The sequence below is a fragment of the Canis lupus genome, chromosome 2 (assembly GCF_011100685.1).
Source record: "Canis lupus familiaris isolate Mischka breed German Shepherd chromosome 2, alternate assembly UU_Cfam_GSD_1.0, whole genome shotgun sequence".
Taxonomy (NCBI): Eukaryota; Metazoa; Chordata; class Mammalia; order Carnivora; family Canidae; genus Canis; species Canis lupus.
In genome coordinates this window covers 75,261,332-75,281,397 of record NC_049223.1, presented here as the reverse complement: position 1 = coordinate 75,281,397, position 20,066 = coordinate 75,261,332, and the positions used below count along the sequence as shown (strand labels likewise).

The 20,066-nt window shown below is 51.0% G+C and overlaps 1 protein-coding gene and 1 long non-coding RNA gene across 3 annotated transcripts; one reads left to right on the top strand and one right to left on the bottom strand.

Annotated features, from left to right (window-relative positions):
* Positions 1 to 1,022: 1,022 nt before the first annotated feature.
* LOC111093589 lies at positions 1,023 to 18,861 on the top strand. Of its 2 annotated transcripts, XR_005356024.1 has the most exons (6): positions 1,023 to 1,343; positions 3,049 to 3,108; positions 4,313 to 4,424; positions 11,479 to 11,553; positions 16,384 to 16,482; positions 18,052 to 18,861. It is a non-coding gene; the product is annotated as an uncharacterized LOC111093589 (long non-coding RNA). The 2 variants fall into 2 exon arrangements; XR_005356025.1 differs by lacking the exon at positions 16,384 to 16,482.
* On the bottom strand, positions 5,305 to 6,433 carry ID3 (inhibitor of DNA binding 3, HLH protein). Its single transcript, NM_001003025.2, has 3 exons — positions 6,071 to 6,433; positions 5,869 to 5,951; positions 5,305 to 5,343 (listed from the first exon to the last, which is right to left on the bottom strand). The coding sequence occupies exons 1-2, from the start codon at positions 6,368 to 6,370 to the stop codon at positions 5,892 to 5,894; spliced, it is 360 nt and encodes a 119-aa protein (NP_001003025.1). The 5' UTR covers positions 6,371 to 6,433; the 3' UTR covers positions 5,305 to 5,343; positions 5,869 to 5,891.
* Positions 18,862 to 20,066: the final 1,205 nt, after the last annotated feature.

The window sequence follows — 20,066 nt, the reverse complement described above, 5'->3', positions numbered from 1 at the left end:
CCCCTCCCCAGCTTCCAGCTCATGCTTGGCCACCCTTGTTTCATTTGCTCCTAATGAGGGCAGAAGGGAGGCGGCTGGGTGGCAATGACAAGGAGGCAATGCTTTAGGGAATCACCATCCCTGACTTCATATTTACAGATCTTCAGGGTGCATGGAAGGTTGGGAAGGTAGGGGGGAGAGGGGGCTGGCAGTCCCTCTACTGGAGCTGTGTGAGGCCCTAAGCCTCTCAGAGTCTCAGCTGCCCCATCCCTAAAGTGGGAATAATAATCCCTGCTCAGGGCAAGCGGGTATCACAGAAAGAACCCTAGATAGGAAGGTAGAGGCTTGGGTTCGTGTCCTGTCTTGACTATGAACTTTCTGTATACCCCCCTGAGCAGGCTCCTTACCCTCTCTGGGCCGCATTTGTGACCTATAAGGGCCCTTCCGTCCCTGGCAAGCTTTAGATTTTTTTTTTTAAGATTTTATTTATTTATTCATGAGAGAGAGAGAGAGAGAGGCAGAGACAGACAGAGGGAGAAGCAGGCTCCATGCAGGGAGCCCATTGCGGAACTCGATCCCGGGTCTCCAGGATCACGCCCTGGGCCGAAGGTGGCACTAAACCGCTGAGCCTCCCGGGCTGCCCAAGCTTTAGATTTATGAACAAACAGCAAAAGGTACAGAGAAGCACATCAACTTAGCTGTCAAACATGGGTGGCCTCAGGGTGGGGCTCAAAGGAAGCCCAAGACCTCCCAGCTGTGGTCCCCGAGTTACTGTCCACCTGGGCTCCCTGTGACCGTGGTCTGGCCCAATCAGAGTTCTGCCTTCCACATCTGGCACAAAGTGGGAATAGGGTGGTGGTGTTGAGGAAGAGAGGGAGTGTCCCCGGATGGAAGGTCAGTCCAACAGCTTGGGTGGTGAAGAGGGGAGGCCACAGTCAGCCCCCCAGCCATGCAGTCAAAGGAGTCTGAGTTCAGAGGGCTACAGCCAGCCCCCGCCCTTTATCTGGCTTGTCAAAGATAAGGCCAAATCCTTGTCATGGAGAACCTACTAGCGCGATCTGGTCTGCCCACTGATCCGACCAAGGACTGACTCACTAACCTCCAGCACTGACGCTCCCCAGACTGACCCTGGCACCGTGTCTGTTAACCCAGGCCACAGGCTGACTGACTGCTGCCCACTCCTATCCAGACTTGCCCCAAACCCTGCCACAGTCTGGCTGAACCCCAGCTCTGGCCACACTCTGCCCCCTCACCCTCCTTTCAGACTGACCTCTGATTTGGGTCACAAGGAGACCCCTTGACCTTGCCACCGACTGACCCTTAACAGGAGGAGAAATAACCAGAGAACCATGAAACGCTAAATTGTGAGTGAAATAGGACGCGGGAGAGGAGAGCGGGGCGGGGCGGGGGGGAGGGAGACTGGGGCGGAGGGCGAGGCTTCCCGGAGCACCCCAGCGGGCCCGGGGCCACCCTCGGAAGGTCGGATGGGCCTTGTGCGGGGCACGTCGCAGGCGCTCGAGGAATGCGAGTTGCCTGAAAGAATGAAGGAAGGAAGGAACGGGGGTGCGATCCAGGGCGGCCGCCGGGCCAGGGCAAAGCCTGCCCAGGCAGGAAGCGGGGTGGGGGCGCGCTGAGGCTGCAGCGGCCCGAGCGCAGCTGGGGGCAGCGGGAGAGCCGTGGGGTCAGCGACTCCGCTGGGTGGGGGGGCCCGGCCGGGAGGCTGGGAACTGGGAGGCCGCGCTGCTGGCAGAGCGGCGGGGGCGCCGCGAGGCTCCGGATGGGCTGGGAGCCCCGCCCGCAGGCTGCGGAGGGAGCCGGAGCCAGAGCGGAGCCAGAGCTCAGACATCCGGGCGCCAGCGAACACCTGCGAGCGGCCCCCAGGGCCCGCGGGGGGGCAGCGCGGGTCGCCGGGCGGGGGGCGGGGCGGGCGCGCCTCCGCCCCGCCGGGCTCGGGCCACGTGGGGGCCCAGGCTCCGCCCCCGCCCGGGCTGCGAGCGGCGGCCGCAGGAGCTGCGGCGAGAGGCGCCGGCGGAGGGCGCGGGGCGGCCGCGGGGCGGGCAGGAGCGAGCGCCCGCAGGCCCGAGCGCGGAGCCCGGGGCGACGCAGGCGAGCGCTGGCCGGGAGCGGAGACGAGGCCGGGAACGCGCACAATGGAAGGTTGTTGGGCGCATCCCCAGCTGGGGACGCCTGTAACCGGCCTCCTCTCAAGGGCACCGTCCCCGGTGTCACGGGCATGGATCTGAATCCCTGCTTTGTTGCTTAGGAGCCGTGTGGCCACGGGCAAGTTCCTTCCTCCGTTCTGAGCCTGCCTGTCCTGTTTTATTTACAAAGTAAAAAATCTCTTCCAAAGGTGCCTATTTCAGAGTCGACGCGATCACGAAGCAAGACAGTTAATAGTGAATCTTGTGTTTCGGGGAACCTGGTAGATGCTTCCTTTGCGCGCGTTACCTCTAATCCGCGTCACAAACCTGCAACAGAAGTACCATCAATCACCCCAATCACAAATGAGGGAGAGGGACCCCGCGATGGCCCTGGGTCTTTCATTCAGCAAGCACCCACTGGGGACTGCACAGGTACCAGGTGCAGGGAATGGCCAGGGAGGAGAGCTGTCCTGGAGTAGACACGAGAATAGGTTTTGAAGCTACGTGGAGTTGGGTTTACTCATTCCTGCTGTGCCACTTCTTTGCGGTGTGACCTGCATCGAGTTATTCAGCCTCTCTGAATCAGTTTCTTACGTAAAATGGGAATAAAGATACCAGCTTTGCTGAGTTGTGGTGAGGATTAGAAAAAAATTAAGATAAAACAGAGCCTGACACCTGGCAGGCACCCGGTAGGTGATTATGACAGACGACACTATCCTCATTCTGAGAGTTTTCCGACCCGCGGCCAAATTGCTTTCACTCTCTAATGACTAATGAATTGGCATCCTGGTTTCAGCTTTTGTCCCAGCCACCTGAAGAGCTCAGTCTCAGCAGACCTGACAGGCAATTTCCTTGGAATTAGCTTAATAATACCTTGTAGGTGTGTGATGCATTTCAAAGACCTTTCCCACCATTATCTTCTGTCCAGGGAGAAGGCTGTAAGAGAACTGCCAGCTGTCGGGCAAAGGAAGGAGAGAGGCTTGGAGAGGTAAAGTGGCTTGCTCAAGGTCACATGGCAGATGAGCCATTTGGCTCTTTTCTAGCCGTCCCCAGTCCCACAGCTTCTGAGTGAGCAGGAAGCAGCATGCTGTGGCAGTAAGGGTGGATGAAGAGTTCAGTGCCTGGCTCTCCTGCAATTAATGGTCTCGTGTAGGGCCAGGTGCCTCAGAGTAGATGGCTCAGGATCAGCAATCTTACATAGATGTGGAAACCAAGGGTCAAGGGAGGCAGTCTCTAGCCTGCATTGTACAGCTAGGATGTGATAAAGCAAGAATTTGCACCCTTGCATGGCTGCCACCAGAGCCAGCACAGCACACCTAACAAAACAAACCAAGGTAGACCCAGGTTGGGAGGCAGGTTGGTTTTGAGGCAGGAGTTATTCACATGGGGGCTGAGGACTTCCTAGGGGATTAGAGGTCTGCTAACACTCTGCAAAGGTATGTGTATATATTTTCTGGAGTGCGCATACCTTCCACTAGAACATCAGAGGAAGCCAGGAAAACAGGTTAGGAATCGCTGGTCAGCTGATTGGCAAAGACAGATTGCCTCCCCACCACATGCCCCTGTTCACCCCTGAAAGCTCACCAGGGTTAAAGCATGAAGGGTGATGACATGACCTGTTTGTTATGAAATATTGAAGTAACTCATGCCAGGGGCCAACACAGATGAGCTCATATCATAAACAGGAATCTGGTGAGGCCAGGAGCCTGGTGGAGCCCACCTGGGGAGCTGCCTGGTGGGGGGCAAGGAGGGATGGTGTGGTTTGGGGGTCTTGCCCTCTGCCCCACTCTTGGACCTGGCACCGTGGGATGACCAGTCTTAGGCTCTCCACTACATTTGTAGTCACTGTCATTGGGTTAAAATCCCATCTTTCTCTCAAGGGGTTGTAAGAAGCTGGCCCAGACCCATTATCCACTGAGCCTCAGTTTCTCCATTTCTGAAATAAAGATGTTCACAGAGTAGACTCCCAATGGAGGTGCTATAGGAAGGAAATATCAGAAGGAATGAGGGGTGTGGGGCTGCTGCTTCAAATTCCCACTTTAGGCTCAGTCTTCCAATTACCTGGTGGTAGAAGAGGGATTGGTACACTAGTGCTCCCCAAACAGCATCCAAATCATTCTGATCAGAGTGGCTGGGGATTTGAGGGATGAGAAAAACCCATCTCCCGTTTTTTCTTTTTCCAAATTTGGAAGCCCAAGAGGAAGCCAAACCAGAGAGCATGAGGAGGGAAATGAAACCAGGCCCTGATCTGCTTATTCATCTCTGAAATGGGTCTATCAACCACCACCCCTGTCTGGGCACCAGGTGAGACGCCACTCTTCCACATCCCCTGCTAGAAAGACATGAATAATTAACGACATTGAAGAGGACAGCCATCGGGTAATGTAGCAAAACGGCTAAGGGACCTAAGAAACTGGGACTCAGGAGACCCAATTTCTATCCCGAGCCCCCAAATTGCCGGGTGAGATTGTGCTAGTCACTTCCCCTCATCCACAAAATGAGGGGACAGGGCCAGGATCTTCTCTGCACCCACCCTTAATGGATATGAGGCTCCCAAGCAGGAGCTCTTTCCACTGCCCCCGCCCCCAGTCTTAGTTGACATTTTTCCATCTCCCTTTAATAAGCAAGTTTGCTTTTCCCAAGGTCCAAGAAGGACATCTATATTTCCCCTACATTCAGCCTTATGAGAGCATTAGCATTTAAGGAAACAAATTACATACTCATATACTCAAGTGTTTAAAAACCGTTTATTATGCAAAATGTTAACTTTTATAAAAAGTTTAATAATATACATTGCATGGTTACAGAAAGTCACCTTCCTGCAAAAAAGGTACAAAAGCTATATACTCTATTATAGAGTTCATAATCAGGGCAACAGAGCCTTTCTCCAAGGAGACCAGAAGACCAGCTCTACTGCTGCCTTGGCAGACTTTGGAGAGCAGCCACTCCCCCCCCCAACTCCACACTGTGAAAGACAGTCTTTAAAACTTGGGGGTGGGGTGGGGGCTGGGAGATGTTGCCCAGCTGGTGCCCAGAGCTAGCTCTGGCTCTTTAGGCCACCCAAGTTCACAGTCCTCCGCTCCCGGGCGCCAGGTCCAGCCTCGAGGCGGGGGTTTGGGGAAGTCAAGTGGGCAGGGCGAGGTTGGGGCCCATCCATGCCCTCGGGCTTCCGGCCGTAGAGGGTCCCGGGGTCCCAGGCGGAACGGGCGCCAGCACCTGCGTTCTGGGCGGGGGAGGAAAGAAGACCAGGGAGCCATCAGTTTCCGCCGAGCGCGCCGAGGCGGGGGCCGTCCGCAGACTGCCCGGCGCCAGGGAGGAAACTTGGTCTCTACCTCCAGCTGATAACTCCGAGCCCTAAGCTGCCCCCACCCAGTTGGCGCCAAAGGACCACAGGCGGAGCTTGCAACCACCCCGCCCTCTTGGAATTGACACTAGTTGGGAGAAGCCTACACTCCCAACTACGGACAGAACGGCTCTTTTATTTACCTGCGCCTACTTTTCCCCCTGTCTTTGGTCACTGGGGGAGGGCAGGGGCAAAGCGCGCGGAAGGTGGAAACGCACATTGGATGGGAATTGGTTCTGTCATTCATTTGATGGAACCGAGGGTTAAGCCACTCTCGCCCCTCCCTCGCCCCGTTTTCCCCAAACTGAGATGGCAATAATCGCTTAAAAGGCCAACCAGTTCCAAGATCTGTCGCTTTAAGCACCGCCCCACCCCCACCCCCTGGGCGACGGCGGGGAGACTCACCTGGAGGCGCCAGGGCTGCCAGGTCAGTGGCAGAAGCTCCTCTTGTCGTTGGAGATCACGAGTTCCGGAGCGAGCTCGGCTGTCTGAGACGAGGAGAAAGAGGGTAAAGTGATGCCCGGCGTTTGGGAGTTTCAGGAGTCCAAGCAGCATCCCGGCTCCGGAGCTCGAGCCCGCCCCACCTCCCGCGCACGCCCCCACGCACCTGGATGGGAAGATGCGGGCCGTCGGGGGGTCCAGGGGCGGGCTCGGCCAGGACCACCTGCAGGTCGAGGATGTAGTCGATGACGCGCTGCAGGATTTCCACCTGGCTAAGCTGAGTGCCTCGCGGGACTCCGGGTACGAGTTCCCGCAAGCGCGAGTAGCAGTGGTTCATGTCGTCCAACAGGCTCAGCGGCTCCTCGGCCGCCGGGCCCTTGCCGCGCCCGCGCGCGATGGCCAGGCTGCGTTCGGACAGGCAGCACACCGCCTCGTAGCAGCCGCGCACCGGGCTCAGCGCCTTCATATTGCAGAGTGAGGCCGGAGGTGCCGAGAGGAGCAGGAGAGCCAGGGAGCCCCGACAGCAGCTGGCAACGCGCGCACGCCGGCCGCGGCCCCACTTATAGAGCCCGGTCGGGGCCACGCCCCTTTATGCAAAACGCGCGCCTCGGCCCCGCCCCCGCCAGCCCTGGGCGTTCACAACCCGGTTAAATTGCAAACAGGCTTCCTCCGGCTGGTCTGACGCCGAATACCGCGGAGCCGCGGATTCAAAGAATGAGGAAGCGCTGATACTGGGGAGAGGCAGGCCTCTTTGCCAGCGAGGATTTTAAAAAATCACTTAAAACCATTAACTTTAAGAATTTGCCTTTTCCTGGCAGCGCCCCAGATCTTTGAGCTCCCCTGCCCCCTGCCAGTCCACCCACAGCCCAACACTAGTTCGAACCCACAGCTCCTCTGAGGTCATAAATCCCTGAACAGCAAAGAAGCTTTTTTTTTTTTTTAAAGCAAAGGATTTTTCAAGGGAAACTTGTAAGGAATTAGTGCCGCCTTGTTCCCCAATTTGCTGTTCGTCTGACCTCCAGACTCACTGGCGTCAGGAATTATCTTGTGACCAGAGGGGAAAAAAAATTAATTGCGGTGAAGCTGAGTTTACAATGAAGAAAACAGATTTGGGCTAGGGCTGAGATTGCAGAAGGAGGAGGGGAAGGGGGTTTGAGCAAAGAACACTATTTGAGCAACAGGGGAAAAGGAAAAAAAAAAAAAAGAAGAAGAAGAAGAAAGCAGGCCGAATCCGTGATTTTTGCATGGGGAGAGAAAGGAGCTCCCACCCTCTGGCCCCATGCGCTCCATAAGGAGCCAAATATTTGCCAGTTGTGTTTTGGAAGTGAGTTCGATTAAAATCTTAGACCGAGTTTTAAATATGGGGCGACAGACAAGATGATTTCTGTATCAATCTTTCAAGGGGTCCCCCGTGGGGGGGGGTCAATCTCTTAACTCTTGCTTTGCCATCCCCCCACACCCCACACTTTCCACACACCTCTATGCAGAAAACAATAGTTTGGTAATTTCATCACTCTATTGTCTGTCCCTTTCTGCTATGGAAGGGTAGGGCCACCTGGACTTGATTATTCTTAGCCTCACTGAAATAGCTCCAGCTCTATCTGAGAGCCCAGGAAAGGGATCAGAGAACAGGGAAGCTAAGCCCTGTATTGCAACAGGACATTGCACTCAGTATTCTTGTCTTCTTGTCACTTCCCAGAACTTTTGGGAATTTGCAGCCTCAAAATGCTGGTTTTCATCTTGGAACTGACCAGGTGGGATTCCCCCAATGGTTGCTTCCTAAATCAATCAGTTGGTAAATATTTATGGAGTCATCTTACACAGAACAGTGGCTCCTGCTCTCAAGAATCTCACAATTTGGGGAGACAAGATTAACACAGGAAACAATTAAGATTTCTATAGTATGTGGCACTAATTAAAAGGACAATGGGAGCTCAGAGCTAGGAGAATCTCAAAATAATAATGGTAGAGAGGACGCTGGACTGGAAATCCACATAGCCATGCGATCTTGAACAAGCCCATTTACCCTGGCCTTTGTTGCCTTGTGACTAATATGGGGAGATGGTGCTAAGTGATTATTTTAAATCCTTCCCAATACTAGAAATCTAAGGCTTTATGAAATTTGGACAGGCAGGTGTGGGGTAGTAAAGGGCTCAGAGAGGGGCTATAAAAACATGTCCAGTGTCACACCACAGCTAATGGTAGACTCAGCCCTGAAGTCCCGTTGTTTGCCATCATACCACACAAGGTTCTGTGTCCCAAGAAAGGGGTCTTCTAAAGATTTCTCCCTAGAATGTTAATGTTTCCAAGTTTCTTATACTTTTTAGCATGAGGAAGAAGAAAATAACCTGTAAGTGCACAAGTCAGTCTATAAATGCTACAGACGTCAGAAGAAGAGAATGCCAGCTATTTGGTCATGGGAAAGGAAAATGGTGGCTCCGCAGACTCCTGAGTGACCAAATAGAAAACCCTTTCCTTTTCTATCACGCAGACTTCCGTGGTTTGTGCAAAATGGTCAAGCCTGGGTTGGGGGGGAGGGTGTTCTGGAAAAATCATGGCCTTTGGAGCCAGGCAGATTTATGTTCAAATCCCGGTTCTTCTCTTTTACTAATGATGTTGAACTAAGTCAACTCTCCATGCCTCAAGTTCCCAATTTATAAAAACGAAGGCTAATTAGATCTAGCTCATTTATTCAACAAATAATTACTGCATGCCTCTGCTCTGCAAGGCACTTGACATATGCTCTTTCCACCAGATCTGGTAGTCTCCTTAGTGCCTGGGGACACAGCATGGGGCCAGGTGTGTGTTAGGTGTTCAGTCCACAGGTCCCTACAGGTTCTCTTCTTGCCTTTTCCCCTCCTCTGTTGCTACCACTGATGCCTCAGGCTCGCGTACCTGTTTGCAAAGCATCTTCACATTTACTATTTCCCAAGATGCTTTCAGGCTGAAATGCCCATGGGCTGTGTGACACAAGGCAGTAGAAGGATGCAGTGGGATTAGCAAGCAGATTCTCTCTTGGCCATGCCAATAACTTGCAATGTGGCCTTGGACGAGTTTCCTTCCTTCCTGGGCAGAATTTTCTGCAAAACTGGGGGACCGGGCGGGGAGGGGGAGGGAGAGGGGTGCAAAAGACCTCTAGGGGTCCTCTCCAACCTAAGAGTCTAATTCTGAAAGAAGCAGGGGACGGTTGGGGACACTGAATAAAGTTTGAACCCTAGAGACTTCTTTTTCCAACAGCAGACTGGAGGGGCTAGCTCGGGCCTTCTGCAACTAGTTTAGTGGTGGCGGGGCCTCAGCCTCTTATTCCAAATGCCTCTGAACTTTCTGTTCCCAGTTCTGCTCCTTTTACCAGCTTTTTCCCCCCTCTTGCATTTTTTATTTTTATGAAAGGATGTCATTAAGGCTTTTGTCTGCGCTGTTTTTGTTTCAGAACTTTTCTCACAATCCTATTTTTTGTTGAGGAATCCGCTCCTTTGCCCAGCTGTGGGTCCCGGTCCCACAGCTGTGTTGATCTAAGACTCAGCCCCAGACAGCCTGGCGCCAGGGTGGGACGTCATGCGTTCACACAGGGATGCGTGTCCCAGGCAACCTTTCCTCGGGCAGTCACCGGTCGGCGACTGCCGCCCCCACCAATGGGCGCCCGACACCCGAGAAAGGGGCGGGGTCTGCGCCTCCCCGACCCGAGAGCGGCTGGTGAATTGCAGATGCTGGGAACTTGATAACGTTCCTTGAATTGGGGCCCTTCAAAGTCTTTTTTCCCTCCCTCTTTTGGTTCTTTCTTTTCTTCCTTTTGTTTTTTTTTTTTTCTTTCCTTCCACCTTCTTCCTTGATCTCTATATGTATGTAGTTTTTCTTTGCCATCTCCTTCTTCCTTTTTAAACTATCTCCTCCCAGTGTCAGGAATCATTTTGTAAGCATTTCCAGGAACTGAATCTTCCTTTGCCAAAATTGAAAGAAAAAAAAAAGAAGAAGAAGAAGACGAAGAGAAAAAAAAAATTCAGTGTTGTGTTCTCTGATTTTTTGAAGTGTTGGCAGAACCATTAAGTGATACTGTTTTGTCTTTAAAATTTTAAAAAGTGGTGGGGGGTCTCTGAGCTGTCGTTTTCAAAGCCAAAGTAATGATGATGAGAACTGCAGATGTCTTTTTGCCTAAACTGAGTTTCTATCTATTTATCTACCTATCTATTTTTTCCCCACTTATGTTGTAAAGTTGGAATCAAGGAAACCTCAGAAACTTGCCCAAGGTTACTTGGGATGTCAGCTGTGGGGGGGGGGGCAGAACCCTGACCTCCCCTAACTTGGCTCCCTGTCCACGCTGTTCCCTAGCCCTCATTAGCATTACAGTGGCCTGCTGTGGTCTCAGAAGACCCCCAGATGCTGCATTTCCTAATAGGTAACTGTTTGCTCTCAAAGTACCTGTAACTGTGTGCTGAGCACTTTCTAGCCATTCACATAAGAACGGACTTCTAAAAAAAAAAATAAAGGAAAAAAAAAAAAAGAACGGCTCCTTCTCCCCTCAGCGAGGCTAGACCTCAAAGTGCTGCTTGAGACTCATGTGATACAAGGAAACCCCAGGGAATTCAGAGTCAAGACCAGCCTCCAAATTCCTGTATGGACTACTTCCCCTCACTCGGCCTCAGTTGTGTCTTCTGTAGAATGGGGAGGAAAATGATAGCCACTTACCTCAGCTGGGAGGACCGAAGGGGAGGAGGATTGGAAAGTGCTGTGGGAACCAATTAGTTATTTTTCTGTGCTACGGTGTGATGCACCCCTGGTGAGTAGAATAGGTGATGCCAGGTGAGTTTAATGGTTCCTGCTGAGACTGTTCTCAGGAATGTGGGTAATACCCTGAAGGGGACTGTAGGAAGCATGGAGATGCAAGGCTTGAGTCCTTATGGGGGTGGGTATTTCAGCAGTCTCCAAGATAGGCTACTCTATAGTTAAGAAGTACTTGGTGCTATCATCATCATCATCCTCACCCTCATCCTCATCCTCATCTTTCATTGAATCATAACTGTTCATCTTCGCATACATTATCCCATTATGGATTTTGCAGACAAGGAAACTGAGGCTTAGAAAGGTTAATATGCTTGTCCAAGATCACATAGCCAGTAAGCGGCAGATCCAAGATTTGTACCCATGTCTGCCTGTCTCAAAGCTTGTGTCCTTCTTCCGTGCCTATGCTTTTCCATCTGTGCCTTCAAGGGACTTCTTGGGAAGGTAGCTCAGTCCTGAAAGTGTTTTATTCTACTGGATAGAGAAAAGCTTGTGTGTGTGTGCGCGCGCATTTGATAGGAAGACAGACACTGGTATTGGGGACATTACGGGAAAAACCTTTGTTTTCTAAGCAGAGAGATTCAGAGAGCATTGGAAATTTCAAGTTTTTCCCCTCAAAAGCCCTCTCCTGTCCATGCTTTAAAGGACATTTATTCCTAAAGTGCAGAATGACTACTTCTGTTCTTAAGGGTCAGTTTGGAATTGAGTTTCCTCCCTCTCTCCTTCTTCTAACCCAAATCCAGCCTAGTTTGGTCCAGCCAGACCACCCTGAAATTCACTAGCCTCTTGCTCCAACAGGTAGGCAGTGGCCATGGGATGTCCAGGAGCTCACTTGGCATCTGGGGTGAGGGGTAGACACCCACAGAGAAGCAGGTAAGGAGTTTATCTTCTGAGAACCTATCCTAAGTTGGGTCTTTTATAAACTCTATCTTACATAATCTGCTCTAGAGGCTTTTGGGGTAAGTATTATTAGGACAAAGATCCTGAAGTTCAAAGAGATTTGTCACACAGCTGGCTGAAAATAAAACCCCACCAATCAAGATTTGAATCCAGGTCTATTGGCTCAAATTCTCCAAGGATGGAGACACATATTCAAACCACACACAGTGTGCAGACATGAAGGACTGGTTCTCTCACCCTAGCATTTCTCGGCCCATGAGTATGGCCAGCAACAACTTGTCAAGCAGGGACAATTTGGAACTTCTAGCATTTGGAGAGCATCAGCAGGTAATGTGGGAGTTTAACTGTAACTTTAAAAAACAACAAAAAGGAAATGAATATATTGCAGAGGTTTTCTATTTCCATAGCACTTTCATTCAGGATTTCTCTGAACACTCCCAACCACCATACAGGGCATATATCTCACCTGCTTTGCAGCCAGGTGGTATTTATCTCTCTGATTTCAGTATACCTCCTAGTGCCTGGCACTTAGTAAAGTGCTGAATTAAGTTCCACCTCAGTCATCACTTTTAGGAGACCACTTGGGGATGGAGGGATTTAAAAGTCAAATTCACGTTATACTGGATGACTCTGATTCTGTGACTCTCAGGCATAATGTCTTTGGTGCAGATGCCAACAATTGGATTTGGGCTCCTACTAACAGGGGTCAGAAAAGGCTTTAGAGGGCAGCCCTGGTGGCGCAGCGGTTTGGCGCCGCCTGCAGCCTGGGGTGTGATCCTGGAGACCTGGGATCGAGTCCCACGTCGGGCTTCTTGCATGGAGCCTGCTTCTTCCTCTGCCTGTGTCTCTGCCTCTCTTTCTCTCTCTCTCTCTCTCTCTGAATAAATAAATAAATCTTTAAAAATAAAAAAAGAAAAGAAAAGAAAAGGCTTTAGAAAGATGAAGTCCAGGGATGCCTGGGTGGCTCAGCAGTTGAGTGTCTGCCTTTGGCTCAGGGTGTGATCCTGGAGTCCCACATGGGGCTCCCTGCATGGAGCTTGTTTCTCCCTCTGCCTATGTCTCGCCTCTCTCTCTCTCTCTCTATTCATGTGTCTCTCATGAATAAATAAATAAAATCTTAAAAAAAAAAAAAAAGATGAAGTCCAAAGGAAGAAAAAAAAAAAAAGCGACCTCCCCCCCACCCCCACCAGCCCGCCAAGGCCTTGCCCAGATATTGTCTTATGTTGGCCTAGGTCCCAGCTGCAGTTCAAAGGCTTCAAGGGTAGGTACTGAGGCCAAGAGGGGGAATCTGACCTGGGACACAGGTGTCCGTGCCAGAGAGGAAAGGGCTCCCTTACCCCCAACCGGCCCAGCCCTGCAGCAAGCTGGAAACGCAGGGGTGTCTGAAAGCACAAGCAGAGACTGCAACTCAGAGAGAGCCTCCTGCCAGCTAAAGGGGCTCCTGAGTGTAATCATTACAGTGGCTCAAGCATCAGCAGGTTAATAAAGGGCAACTTTTGCTGGGTGCCAACAGTGAGCCAGGCATCTTACATGTATTTTCTCTCTCTCCATCCTCATATCAGTGGAAGCTCGCAGGGATGAGGTGACTTGCCCAAGGTCACACAGCTGTTGGGAGGCAGAGCAGGGCTGCCTGAGTCCAAAGCTTGTGCGTGAACCAGGTTACCAACTAGAGGGAAGCAAATGCTGGAGAATGGGGGGTGGGGGGTTGTATTAAGGAGGAATTGAGGATGGAAGGAGAAGGAAATCCAACATTTGAAATCCATTTTGCTCAACAGACCCTCACGGCATCAGGCAGTGGATGCGTGTATGTCTCTGAGAAGTGGGTTCTTCTCTGAATGCCTGTGTTCCTTCCTGAGCGTGTGCCCTTCACCCGCCTCTGGGTTTGGGGATCCTCCTGTTGAGGGTGGCTGCCTGGGCCCTGGTGAGAGTGTGGGTCTCCGCAGCGATGCGGCCTATCTGGATGCGTGGTGAGTCTCCCGGGGCGCCCCGCTCCGTGGGCCCCGCCCGGTACGCGCCTGCCTGGGTGTGCAGCCTTCTCCCTCACGGCCCGCCTCGTATGTGTCCATCGGGCCAGGTGCAAACGGGGCCAAGGGGACAATGCGCTTGCACGCCCGGGTGGCCTTTCCGCCACGCCTCCCTCCGCGCGACCCCCTCCGCCTTCACCCCGCGCCCTGGCTGCCGCCCATCCTGGCCCGCTCCGACCTTGGCCCTCCCGGCCTGCGCCAGGGCGCCCCGCGTCGCCCCGCCTGACCCTCCGCGCCGCCCCCCGCGCCCCCGGCCCCCCCCCCCGCCCTCCCGCCCGCGCCCCGCGCCCCCACCCCCGGCGGCCCCAGGCGCGCAGCTGCGAGACACACAATCGCCCGCGCCCCCTCCCGCCCCCCGCGCAGCCCCTCGCCCAACAAAAGCCGCTTTCTTTCCCCACAACAGATTAAAGACCAGGAGGGGGTGAAAAATAGGCTTCTCCAGCCCTGGCGGGGGAGGGGCGCGGGCAAAGCTGGGCTTTGGGGACTCTTTGATGGCGAGTGTGTGGGAAACCCGGAGGAATGCGGCTGCGGGGACCCGCGCAGCGGGGCGAGGCTCCCGGAGAAGGGCCCGAACCCCCCCACCCCACCCCGACCTCCGCGCCCCCCCTCGGGGCCCCGCGCCCCTCGCGCCCCGACCCCCCTCCCCGGGACCCCAGCGCCGCCCCCCGAGGACCCTCGCTGCGCCCTCGCGCCCTCGCGCCCGGCCTTTCTGCGCCCTTCGCGCTCCTGCCCCGTCCGTCTGTCCCTCAGCCACTTTTCGCAAATTCTCATTTCTCGGTCTTCTGTTTTGCGTTTTTCCAGTTTTCCTCTTCGCGAATCTCCTTTGCTCCTCCACCCTTTTCTTCTCATTTCTAGTCTCTTGGTCTCTTACTCCGTGTCTTTCTTTATCTGGATCTAAACACCCATCCTCTATCTCCTCTCTTTGTCTCGGACACACTCTGTGCCTCTTTGTTGCTGTGGCTCTATCTCTTGGTGGCTCCTTGTCTGTGCATCTGGCTGGGACTCTCCTGGGTTGGCTCCTGGGGACGGTGCTGGATTGAGCACAGTCTCCTGCCTGTTTGGAGCGGGCTGGCAAGAGGGAACCTGAGATGTGGGCAGTTTGTTTAAACATTCCTCTCCCTCCACACACGTATGAGTGCAGATGAGAGCTGGCAAGGGGAAGACTGGGGGAACCCAGAGAGCCCATAGGGAGGAGACTTGGGGAGGCCTGGCCTGCTAGACCAGGGTCCACTAGGAACAGGGGCTCTCTGAGGCCTCCAAGGGTTCAGTATTATTTTCAGCCCAGTTTGGTTCAGACTCTGAAAGGTATTCCTGGCCCAGGACCGGACGGTGGCCTTGGGACCCTGATGGAAATGGGTTGGGTCTCCTGGCCCCCTCCCTGTCTAGTCCTTGGGACAGGGCTTGGGGAGGGAGGAGGCTGATTCAAGACAAAGGCCTTTGAAGTGGCTTGGGGCAGAGATCATCCTTGCAAAGACCTGGAGGTACCCACAGGGAACCTCGGCCTAGAATCCTGGAAACCCAGCTTTTGCACTTGGCCCTGCCACTAGCTGACAATCCTGGGCAAATGCTGTCATCTTTGGGCATCAGTTTACCCACCTGCAAAATGAGATATTTGTTTAGATTAGTGATCCTCAGCGTTTTATTCTACCCACAGATCCAATTTATTCCAAATTCATTGCCTCTATTAATTAATCTGCTTTCTCATTTTGTATTTATGAAAGACAAGCATTCAGAGTTTCTGATTAGCATGGTTCATTACCATGCAGAGCTGTCCTAATTCCAGCCAAAGACACCCCATGGAGACCCCCAAAGCTTTAGTGGTCTATGCAGCAAAATCCCAATGGAAGACTATCTGCTTTGGAGTCAGACAACTTGAATTTGAATACTGAATCTGCTAGTGTCCAGCTGTGTGACCTTGGGGCGAGCACACCCTCCCTCTCCTTCCTTATCTGCCAAAAAGGGAGATATTCATAATATCTACCCCACAGGGTTGTGGTGAGCATTACATCAGATAATAGAAAAATGTAAGAAATAGGTGCTCAATAAACAGCAACTGTGGGGATGTTGATGCTCTACACCAATGCTGTCTGATAGAATTATGATGCAGCCACAAGTGGGAGCCACATATGGGATTTAAAATTTCACAGCAGCCACATTTTTGAAAAGTAAGAACAGGTGAAATTAATTTTAATAATGGATTTTACCTAACCCCAAACACCCCAAAATATTATCATTCAAACATATAATTAACACAAAAAACTACTTGTTTTATGTTAATTTTCACACTGGTGAAAATTCGCACACATCAAAATTCATACACATGTGATTTCATGCACATCAAAATCTGGTATGCATTTTATCATGCAGCACATCTAGTTCAGACTAGCCACATTTCTAGTGCTCGGTAACTAGTTTCCACTAGATATGGCTAGTGGAAACCTATTGGACCGTGCTGATCAAATTAGTTAGAGAACCAAGATAGACCTTAGAGAGGAAAGAATACCGGAGCTGAGTCTTGAAGGCCAGGAAGGATTTTAATACATGAAGAGCGGGCAGGAGGAAGACAGGAAGGAAGAAGGCAGAGAATGGTGTGAGCAAAAGTGCTAACCAGCTTGCTTGGGCAGAAGCTAGAAGGGGGGTGGATGTTGGCCAAGACTGGATAAGTAGATGGAGGTGGGGTGTGTGGGATACCTGCCTTATATGCCAGGCTAAGAACATAAAGAATATGGACATTAATACTTTAGAATGACTGTCTCTTTGAGATCCACCTTCTTTTCAGGGAAGAAGGCAGCAGTACCGTGGGTAGTGTTGATTCTATTAAGATCTCGGTTAGTACCAGCTACCATTTATTGAAGATTCATTATGACCAGGCACTATGGTAAGCACATTATGTTAATTACCTCATTTAATTCTCTCAACAAACCCTCATACATTGCTGATGGGAATGGAAAATTTTGGAAAACAGTTTGGCAGTTTCTTAAAAAGTTAAGCATAAATTGACCAGATGACCCAGCAATTCTTGTAGGCATCCACCCAAGAGAAATGAAAACATGTGTCTACTCAAAGACTTGTACATGGACACTCATAGCCACATTGTTCATTGTAGCCAAAAAGTGGAATCAACCCAAATGTCCATCAACTGATAAATGAATAAATAGATATAGCTCCATACAATGGAATATTATCCAGCAATAAAAAAGGGAGGGGGACCCCTGGACGGCTCAGCGGTTCGGTGCCTGCCTTCGGCCCAGGGCATGGTCCTTGAGTCATAGGATCGAGTCCCATGTCAGGCTTCCTGCGTGGAGCCTGCTTCTCTCTCTCTGCCTATGTCTCTGCCCCTCTCTCTCTGTGTGTCTATCATGAATAAATAAATAAAAATTTTTTAGAAAGGGAATTAAGTACTGACATATGCAACACATAGAGTCCAAAATATTATGCTACGTGAAGGGCACCTGAGTGGCTCAGTTGGTTAAACATCTGACTCTTGATTTCAGATCAAGTCTAACCTCAGCGTCGTGAGACTGAGCCCCACGTTGGTCTTTGGGCTCAGTGGAGAATCTGCTTGAGATTCTCTCTCTCCCTCTGTCCCTCCCAGCCCCCCTCAAATGAATAAATTAATCTTTTTTATTTTTTATTTTTTGAAAGATTTTATGTATTCATGAGAGACACAGAGAGAGAGAGAGGCAGAGACACAGGCAGAGGGAGAAGCAGGCTCCATGCAGGGACCCTGACATGGGACTCAATCCTGGGTCTCCAGGATCACGCCCTGGGCTGAAGGCAGGCACTAAACCACTGAGCCACCCAGGGATCCCCAAAAGGAGTGAATTCTAATGGAACAGTTTTTTGGGGGAGGAGGAGTTGATAAAAATATTCTAAAATTGTCGTGGTGATGTTTTGCAACTCTGTAAATATGCTGAAAATCATTGAATTGTATACTTAAAGTGGGTGAGTTTTATGGTATGTTAATTATACCTCATTAAAGCTCCTTCATTTTTAAAAATTTATTAGAGTGAGAGAGAGAGCACGCACATGAGCAAGGGGAGGGGCAGAGGGAGAGAAAGAATCTCAAGCAGACTCCTCAAGACTCATCACCCCAAGATCATGACCCCAGCCAAAACCAAGAGTCAGGCTCTTAACTGACTGAGCCACCCAGGTGCCCCTAAAGTGCCTTTAAAAAAAAGTTTACTTGGGGCACCTGCATGGCTCAGTTAGTTAAGTGCCCAACTCTTAATTTTGGCTCAGGTAGTGACCTCCAGGTTGTGAGATCCAGCCCCTCCTCGAGCTCCTTGACTAGCAGTCTGCCTCTCCCTCTCCCTCTGCTCCTCCCTCCACTTGTGCTCTCTCTCTCTCTCTCTCTTTCAAATGAATAAATATATAAATTCTTGAGAGAAAAAAAGGAAAGTATCCCAACATTTGTGATAGATACTACTGTTATCTCATTCCACAGATGTGGATATCTCAGAAAGGTGAAGCCAAGGCTGCTGAGCCAGGAAGTGAAGGAGCCGGATCTGAAGCCTGCAGAGCTGCACTGCTGACCTCTGGGCTCTCCCACGTGATGAGGGTTGCTTGCGCTGTGCTCACCATCTTTCCGGGGGCATTTGACGCACCAGTTTGGTGCCAGACATGTTTTCAAGCTGCAGCAACTGCTTAGATGACAAAGGTCAGGGGGAGGCTGCAGATTTGGGACGCTGACAGAGCCTCCTCCGTGAGAAAGCTCAGCAGCAGCTGGGCCGGGGTCATGTGTGGTAGCCCCCATGCTCTGACACCCCCTCCCCAACACTGCCTCCCTCCCAGGGGACAAAGGAACTTGGCTCTGAAGCTGAGGCCAGAATATGAGCCAGAGACCTGACCTGACCCCCACCTTGGAGTCGAGTGGATCTGGGGCCCTGGTGGGGGAGGGGTTGTCCCCAAACCCAACAAACAAACCCTGTTATTTTATAATCACACCATAGAACAGACTTGAATGGAAAGCCAGTGGATCTGGAAGCTTGGAAACCCAGTTCGAGCCTCTACCTCCTCAATCTGCACAGTGTCCTTGAGTAAACTTGCTTACTAACTCCAAACCTCAGTTCTCTTATCTGTGAAATAGAGACAATGATACTCCCTTGGGTGGTTGTAAGGATTTGGGGCACCAGGGGTTAAATTCACTTTATTTTAGACTGCCTATGTTATGTGTCTTAAGTTGTGGTTCTAATAATTTCCCCACTCAAAAGAAACAAGCTTAAAAGAGAATAGAAAAAAATAGTTAATAATTCAAGTCAATGTGTATGGGTGCTGATTTCTTTGTTTCAGGAACTTTACATTTACATTTAACTTTACATTAACTCATTAATCTTCATCACAACCCATGATGTTGGTATTATTATTCCCATTTTACAGATGCAGAAACTAAGGTTCAAAGAAATTAGGTATGTTGCTCAAGGTCACTCAGTGTGGGAAGGACAAGCCAAGTGATGTCAGAGCCTTAGCTTCTTGCCATTTATTTATTTCTTTAAGTAAACTCTAGGCCAGGGCAGCCCAGGTGGCGCAGCGGTTTAGTGCCGCCTTCTGCCCAGGGCGTGATCCTGGAGACCCGGAATCTAGTCTCACGTTGGGCTCCCTGCCTGGGGCCTGCTTCTCCCTCTGCCTGTGTCTCTGCCTCTCTCATTCTCTCTCTGTGTGTGTCTCTTATGAATAAATAAATAAAATCTTAAAAAAAAAAAAGTAGACTCTAGGCCAATGTGGGGCTTGAACTCATAACCCCAAGACCAAGAGTTGCTCTACTGCCTGAGCCAGCCAGGCACCCTGCTTTTTGCCATTGAGAATGGAATAGAATAGAACTCAAGAAGACCCCAGTCTCAGGGTTGTGAGTTCGAGCCCCACATTGGGTGTAGACACTTCTTAAAAAAGAAAACTCCAGTCTGGTTTCCTGAAGTCCTGGTGTGTGAGGATAAGGAAAAGCAGCAGTAAGATGATAAGTTCAAAGGAATTTTTCAACATTTCACCATTTTTTTAAAGATTTTATTTATTCATGAGATACATGAGAGAGAGGCAGAGACAGGCAGAGGGACAAGCAGACTCCCCATGAGGAGCCTGATGTGGAACTTGATCCTGGGGTCCCTGAACCACTGAGCCACCTAGGCGTCCCCATTTCACCATTTCTAAACCTGTTTGCAATGAGGTCACACATATCATCTTCATGGGAGTGCAGTAGAGTCACCATGACAACTATATTTATGTTTATACCTTTCACATGAACTATCGTATATGGAAATATTTTTAAATTTATAAGAGGATCTCAATGTAATGTTTTAAATAGGGAACACACCTGACTCAAAATTCAGAAAGCATGAAAAGGCACACAGTGAAAAGCCTCCTTCTCACCCCCCATTCCTGCCATCCCCCAACCTGCCAGTCTTGCTAGTTTTTTCAAGGGGAAGGGAAGAACTGATACCTTTTGAAATTAGAAAGTGTGTGCTTAAT

Coding starts and splice junctions, on each gene's coding strand:
- ID3 (NM_001003025.2), bottom strand. CDS start 6,370: ATGAAGGCGCTGAGCCCGGTGCGCGGCTGCTACGAGGCGGTGTGCTGC. Junction 5,952..6,070: donor GCCCGCATCTTCCCATCCAG/GTGCGTGGGGGC, acceptor TCCTCGTCTCAG/ACAGCCGAGCTCGCTCCGGA.